This window comes from Crotalus tigris, unplaced genomic scaffold, assembly GCF_016545835.1.
Source record: "Crotalus tigris isolate CLP2741 ecotype Arizona unplaced genomic scaffold, ASM1654583v1 scf7180000024473.799607, whole genome shotgun sequence".
Taxonomy (NCBI): domain Eukaryota; kingdom Metazoa; phylum Chordata; class Lepidosauria; order Squamata; family Viperidae; genus Crotalus; species Crotalus tigris.
In genome coordinates, this window is record NW_024100644.1 from 663,039 (window position 1) to 671,362 (window position 8,324).

Consider the following 8,324-nt stretch of genomic DNA (forward strand, 5'->3'; position numbering starts at 1 on the left):
GGAATAAATTAGTGCTATATAGTAAGATAGGTGTTCCATAAGAGCTATTGGAAGAATAGTTTCTTGATGGATGAGACCAAAAGAGAACTTTTGGGCCTGAATGTATCACATTACATTTGGCAAAAGGCAAACACTGCATTCTAGCAAACAAAACCAGTCACTTATAAATGAAAGTAGCTGTTGTCTTTCTCCAGTCTTTGCCAGCACTTCTTTTTTGGTCATCTTCACTAATCATTTCATCATCTTCACTAATCAAATACCCATCATTGTGGGTATTTCAGAGTCTTTCTGTGTTTGCACATACAATAGTTTTACAGCAATATTCATATACAAAAATAATCTTCCATGGGTTTTTTTCTATTTTTTAATATTTCCCAACTAGTTTCAGTTGTATGTTGATCTTTAAAATCCTTTGTATAATTATATATTTGAATCCAGAAATTTTTGACATTTTTTTAACAAATCTGCTAGGCATGATAAAATGATTTTTCATGTTGTCCATGTTACAGAATAACAGAGCTGGAATGGACTTTGGAGGTCATCTAGTCCAACTCCCTGCTCAAGCAGGAGACCCCATACCATCTCAGAGAAATGGCTGTCCAGTTTCTTCTTAAAAATCTCCAGTGTTGGAGTACCCACAACTTCTGGAGTCAAGTCGTTATTTCCACATAAACTTTTTATATATATTTTACATTCAAACATTTTTGGAGTTATGTATGGAGGGTACATAATCCTATAAGCATTCTCTTTTGAACTGCAACATAATGAAATTTTTATCCCCTTAACCACATATTTTCCCTTTTTTTTCCTCCGTATATTTTCTCCAAAGTTTTGAGTACATTTTGTCATAGAATCTTTCACTTGTTCTTCTGTTTCAAATTGTAATAAAAGCTGATCCATTTTAGCCAGGACACATTAATCATTTTTACACAGTCCAAATTCTGGTTTCTGCTATATCATTGCAAAAGTTTTATTATCTACTTTAAATCTTTCTTTCAATATGTGTACCAAAATTATTGACAACGAAATCCCGCTTTATCAAAAACGTTAAATATTTGTTTAAAGTGATAGGTTTCAATTTTGAAATTGTATAAAATTCAGCTGTGGTTCCCATTAAGAAAACAATAAGACAATAACTATTGGAACTTTTATTACCAGTCCAGCTTTAATATATTTATTATTTTATTTACTAATTTAGAAGAAATATATGGCCACTAAACTGATGGGCCATGAGAGGAAAACATTGTTTAATAATCAGTATTCATAAGGCTATTCAAAATATTTAAAACTATTCTGAAACTATTTCAAATGCCTCAGAAGAGTGATATATTGGTGCTAAAGCTTAAAAATATACCACTAAATTACAATAATATAATATATAAATTTATGAAAAAAAATCATTCACATAGAAATCTATGAAGATTCTCAATCATCTGAAGAATTGAAGAAGCTTCTTGGATAAGACACAACATGTTTTCAAGGAAAAATCCAAAGATGTCCAGTCGCCTTTTGGAAAAGCATCTTGGGGTCAATCACATAGAAGTGAATATGTTGATCTGTTTGTCATTTTACCACACATTATATAAGAGCATGCAATTTCACTGGTTTATTCTTTGTCCTTATTAATCCCTCCTTATTATTCAGCTCAGGTCTCAGCAGGATAATATAAACTTTTGGAAAAAAGATACAGGCAAGCAGTGCAGTCCCAGAGGCCAAAATGGAGAAGATCTCCACACCTACCATGTATTTGCCTTTGGCACTCAAATAAGTTGGGATAAAAGTCAGCCAAACACTGCAAAACATGAGCATGCTAAAAGTGATGAATTTGGCTTCATTGAAAGCATCTGGCAAATTTCTAGCCAGGAAAGCCACTATGAAGCTGATGATGGACAGAAGTCCCATGTAGCCCAAGACAAAGTAAAACATAAAGGTAGAACCTTCATTGCATTCTGCTATTATCTTGTTTGGCAGAGATTTCATATCCAACCTGGGGTACGGAGGAGCAATGGCCAGCCATGGAGTACAAATGCCAGCTTGAATGAGAGAGCAGGAAAGGACAATGGTGTTGGCCAGCCTTTTTCCCACCCACCTTCTCACATTGGATCCTGGTTTAGTGGCCATGAAAGCAAGAACCACAGTGATGGTTTTGGCCAACACACAAGAAACTGCCACAGTAAAGATGATACCAAAAGCAACATGACGAATGAGGCAAGTGACTTTGTGGGGATGGCCAAGGAATAAAAGAGAGCAGAGGAAGCAGAGCAGGAGAGAGGAAAGAAGAATATAGGTGAGTTCTCGGTTATTGGCTTTGACTATGGCTGTATCACTGTGTTTAATAAAAGTAATAAACACCAAGACCGTGACCAGTGAAAAACAAAGGACAATTGAGACTAAACCCATTCCTAATGGTTCTTCATAGGAAAGAAAGGTTATTATTTTGGGGAAACAGCTGTCATTGCTCTGGCTTCGATACTGATCATCTCGGCACTGCATACATTCATCCGTGTCTGAAAAGAAAAGGGAGAAAAATTGTCAAGAAAAATAAGTGTATCTATTAGACTTTGACTGGATCAGAAGCCAAATGAAAACAGCTTACTTCATAATAAGAATAGAATAGAATAGAATAGAATAGAATAGAATAGAATAGAATAGAATAGAATAGAATAGAAATAAGGAATAGAATAGAAATAAGGAATAGAATAGAACAGAACAGAACAGAATAGAATAGATTTATTGGCCAACTGTGATTTGACATATAAGGAATTTGTCTCCAGTGCATAAACTCACAGTGTATATATTAGCAGCAAGTAATAGATCATAGATCATACATCATAGTTACAATCATTGATCGTAAGTTACAAACAACAACTGATAAAGCATAAGAATCCAATCCGATGGTGACAGCATGGGGAAAAACCAAATTTATGTCTAATTGTTTATAGCGGCATCCTGAGGGGAGAAGTTGAAATAGATTATGTTTAGGATATGAGGGCTCTGTAAGTATTTTCTGAGCCCTCTTTTTTGGTTCATGCAGTATACAGATTCTCAATGAAGGCAGGCTGGTTGTGATTGCTTTTTCTACAGTCCTAACTATTCATTGTTTTTGGTTACTGTTCCAAATCAGACAGTTACATAGGAACCATTCTAATAAAATATCATACTGACTGTCAGAAAATGGAAGCGTATGTTGAGCCTCTTAGGCTGTGTTTGTTATTGAATTGGAAGCCAAATTAAGACAGCTCAGTTGAATACCATGGAGGAGCCATCAAAGTTCCTTGTCTTTATTTTCAAAGACAAGCCACGATCTGTGATGGAATACCAGACTGACTCTCAGAGTGATATCAGAATATCAACAAATACTACAAAAAAAACACAACCCAACAACAACAACACCAACAATATAATTTACTAGATTATAACATTCCTTAAGTAGAAATGGATAGAATATCTGGTGACTTTCACAACTATTTTACTGTTTTTTCCCAAAAGTAAGCCCTCCCCAGAAAGTAACTCCCAGCTGATTTTGGGGGTTGGGCCTAATATAATGCAGGGAAACAAAAGGAGTTTGTGGGGGGAGTCAATCAATCAATTCTATGTCACTTACCTGTCTTGTTGGAGATCTTTCCTTCTGGACAAGGTGAACAGTCATAGCAACAAAATTTCTGCCCTTCCTTCTTTTGTTTCTGAAACCCCGGTGGGCATGAGTCACTACACACAGAAATAGGACATACCTGTCCATAAAAATCAAAAGAGTTGTAAGGAAGCTGATAACATTTAGTTATTGTGGGGGGCATACACAACTGAAAATCAGGAAATAAGTAATTGGTCAATATAGATGAGCATATGTGTAGTATATACTATAATGTAAGCATGTTTTTTAAAGTGGACTAAAATTGTATTATGTTCCTATTTAAAAATATACTGCTTTCAAAATATTGTTACTAGAAATAATAGTAATATTTAATAAAGCAATAACATTACTGAATTTATACTAGCACTGCAACTAGAATGGACAACTCGTCTTGGCCAACTCACCATGGCCAATTCATCCTGGTCATCTCACCATGGGACAATTTGCTGGAGGACAATTCAGCACAGGATAACTGAAGAGAGGGACAAGTAGAATTGCAGCTCACCCCAGCCTTGAAGACTTCTAACTTGAGAAGGTTCAAACCTAAAGCAAGACCAGACCAGCTGCAATTCACTTGTCCCTCTCTTGAATTATCCTACATTAAATTGTCCCATGGTGAGTAGGCCACAGTGAGCTGTCCTGTGGAGATTTGTCTGTTGCCAATTGACCAATGTCAACAGTGAAAATTTGGCAGCCATAATGTGCCTTATTGTTTCCACCTTGTCATTAGAGTAAGGGAGAGAGGGAGAGATGAGGCTTTGAATGGGCTAGTTAGAGAAATGAAACCTCTCCAGTTTTGCAGACATTTGCTGAAACACAGACGTGTGGAAACCTTTTGAGGACATTCTAACCTTGGGGATGAAGATAACAGAAGGTTCTCAAAACAACAGAAAGGGGTTTACATGCACCATATGGACAGCTGGGAGATTTGGCTTGGAACGTCATTGTTATATGCTTTAGGTAGATATCTTGGGATTTTAGAGTTAGTTTTCCTTCACCTATGCCATGTCATATATTCAATAAAACAGTAAGATCTTCAGAAATGAAAGAAATCCTGGACTTTATTTTGGATACTCAACCTGGACATTGACAACCAGAGTGAGACAACTGGGGCAAGTCAACCATGGTGAATTGTCCTAGACCCCACTGCTACATTTTTTGGCATGGACAAGGTTTACAGTAGAGGAAATGTGTAACCACCAATGGTTTGTCTTATTGAAGTTAAATCTGTCAAGGAAATCTAAGAATGCATACCTGATTAAAGGAGCTTGGCCATTCAATAATTTCATCATCTATGAAGAATTGTTCTCTTTCAAAAGCCATTGGTTCTAACCATCCAATTTTGACTTTACGGAAGGAGTTATTTGCAAATAAAATCATATGCATTATATCAAATCCAGCAACAATTTCTCTTTTTCCATTAAAATTTATGTTCTCTCCTGCTGAATTGTTAAATGATATCCCTTGAAGAAATGCATGTAACTGGAAGGAGGGAAAAATAGTAGAGGGATAACAAAATTAAGTGTACAATGTCAATTCAGGACATGTTGGAAGCAATTAAATTCAACATAATTTATTCTAGGAGATTATTTTATGTATGCTAGGATGATCTCAAAGATCTCTTTCTAATTGCCAAATTCTGTACCATCAGGTTAGGCTGTCAAAATTTCATTATTATTGAACAATGGGATAAAGTCTAATACATCTTTGGGTATAGATGAAGTAGATACTTTAATTAATTTTGTGGGCAATTTAATTTGATTAAATTTATGGATAGTCTTTGACCCTGATACATATTGTTGCTTTTATCTGTGATTGTTATATCAGTGATCATCAAATGCAAGCACCATACCATGAATCCCAGTTACCATTGCTGTCTATAGAATTATAAGTTCAAAAAAGGATGAATGATAAATTTAGAAGGGAGGCGGGGAGGGAGGGAGGGAGGAAGGAAGGAAGGAAGGAAGGAAGGAAGGAAGGAAGGAAGGAAGGAAGGAAGGAAGGAAGGACCAATATACGAAAATAGCTAAGTCCAGCTGGCAAGAAATTTAGGTTGTAGCCCTAACCCTGTCTCAGAAATTGAAATGGATGCAATACTTCACTTAGATTTTAAGAGTTATTCCCTTCTATTCACAAATAGACAATCCTCTCTTGCGAGTTAAGATATAAGTCTCATCCCAATTCCTGATGTCCAGTAACACAGTGACAGATAACTTATAAAAGTGAAAGTCATCCTGTTAATAAGATATTTTAGAGAAATGTTCTTAATATATAATTGTTTTCTGCTGACATGGGCTGCTATGGCCTTAAGAACGGATTCTCTCTCTCTCTATCTCCCCTCCATAAATGCCACAGGACTAAATCCCACAGGACTTTAATTGGAGTTAGGAGGAATCTATCTATCTATCTATCTATCTATCTATCTATCTATCTATCTATCTATCTATCCATCCATCCATCCATCCATCCATCTATCCATCTACCCATCTATCTCAAAATTTGGCTATTGTAGAGCAAACAAATTGTTCTACATCCTTTTGGAGTCCGGCTTAATATTATCTTGTATTATTCATATATATGAATGAGGTGGCGCAGCAGTTAGGGTGCAGTACTGCAGGCCACTTTAGCTGACTGTGTTCAGCAGGTCAGCAGTTCAAATCTCACTGGCTCAAGGTTGACTCAGCCTTCCATCCTTCCAGGGTAGGTAAAATGAGGACCCAGATTGTTGGGGGCAATGTATATATATATATATATATATATATATATATATATAGGTCTTTGGTTGTTCGGGTTTTCTCCCACGTAAAATATATATGAATGTATATATATATATTCATTGCTTATTGGTGTACACCGCTTAGAGAGTGCTTGCACTTAAAGCGGTATATAAGTCTCATAAATAAATAAATAAATAAATAAATTCAGTCTGTTTCTCTATACTGCTTTTCTATTCCTAGTTCTATAAGATTTTAAAATATTGTTTCACTATTTTCAATTCTATTACATTCTATTTTAACCATTCATTAAAATATTGCTGCTGGACAACAAATATTTATCTATGACAGCTGACAGTGATTACAGATTATAGTCTTCATTAACAACTGCCTCATTTACTAAATATTTACAGTTACAATAATGCTAAAAAATTACTTTGCCACCAGTTCTCATATTTACAACCTTCAGAAGTCTGTAAAGCAAAGGAAAGTTGAAGTAAGATCATTTTGATTGTTCTCTTAACATCCGAGTTGCAGTCCCAATTGTGGTTGTTAATGAAGACTGCCTTTATTAATTAGTGATCAAAATATCTTTCTCTAATAAGGCAAGCATTTGGTTTGTTATGAAAGCAATAATGGACATGTCCCAAGGATGCAGCTATTAATTCTTATCATCAATGTATATTTCATTGATGATTGGATACATTGATATGCTACTTATTTTCAGGATCATTGAAATTATCAGAGATTAGACAACCATTTGTCTGGGATGATACAGGGTTTCCTGCCTGAGCAGGGGATTGGACTAGAACAGTGGTTCTCAACCTGTGGGTCGGGACCCCATTTGGGGTCGAACGACTATTTCACGGTGTCTCCAAATAACGCAGTCCACCATTTTTCCCCCTTTTCCTTAGCTGTGCTTTTACTCTGTCTCTGCCCTGCTGAGCCCGCCAAAAGTCCCATTCTGAAAACAGTGCTGCCCCAGTTGAGTAGTCCTCGACTTATGACTGGTTGAGTAGTCCTCAACTTATGATCGGTTGGGGGTCGCGACATTAAAAAGGTTGAGAACCACTGGACTAGAAGACCTCCAAGGTCCCTTCCACGGTTATATCATTCTGTTATGGGAATATTACCTGCCAAGGTTGCAAAATCTCAGATCTTTGCTCCCCCATTCTTACTCTGTATTTAGTCTTTGATGAGTGCATTGCGTGAAGAGCATGGGCTACCGCATAGACAGCATTGTAAATACTGTAGCTGTGGCCATTCATTCTCACTTCAAAAACAGATTGAGGAGGCTTAGCCAGGTTCTCCTTCCCAGTACATAGTTCATCTTGCTCCAATGGTTCCCCAGAATTTGGAAATGAACATTCAAAAACCTGTTCCCAGAACAACTGGACAAAACCATCACCTTCAGGCTTGTATGGATTTTTCTTCTGAAGATACATCTGGAATTCCTGAGGTTGCTTGAAATGAATTGCGAAGGATATGGCACCCTGGAACATTTGAAAATCCATCCGTCTGATCACTCCTGTTACTGCAAATTCCATCTGAGCTGTCATGATCCACACCTTCCCAAAATATGCGTAATCAGAAACTAGAAGAGTATTATAGGCAATTAACCATATAAGATTGATGGTATCTCCATAGATGATAAATGCTCTGGCCCTCTGATCCATAACAGATACATGGAGATTTGTACCCATATCATCATTGGACAAGACACGGGCTTGGCGTGGAAACACCTGAACGAAGGCTAAACAGATTCGATACTGGGAAAACAATGCTTCCATTCTTTGCAAGAAATATTTTCCACTATCATCATCTCCTGTAAAAAGACCCACCCATGTCCAGCCAAAGTGTAGAAGCAAACGGATAATTCCCATGTACTGGTTTTCATCATTTGGGACCATGCGATAAAAAATAGGATCCTTGGGTTTTACAGTGTCCTCAGGAGCAAATGATCCATATGTGAGCTTAAA

The 8,324-nt window shown here is 36.6% G+C and overlaps 1 protein-coding gene across 1 annotated transcript; it reads right to left on the minus strand.

The window, feature by feature from the left end:
• Nucleotides 1-1,578: 1,578 nt before the first annotated feature.
• LOC120303652 (vomeronasal type-2 receptor 26-like) lies at nucleotides 1,579-8,255 on the minus strand. The gene is made up of 4 exons (XM_039333342.1): nucleotides 7,479-8,255; nucleotides 4,886-5,113; nucleotides 3,605-3,731; nucleotides 1,579-2,507 (listed from the first exon to the last, which is right to left on the minus strand). Exons 1-4 carry the CDS (start codon nucleotides 8,253-8,255, stop codon nucleotides 1,579-1,581), a joined length of 2,061 nt encoding a protein of 686 aa, XP_039189276.1.
• Nucleotides 8,256-8,324: the final 69 nt, after the last annotated feature.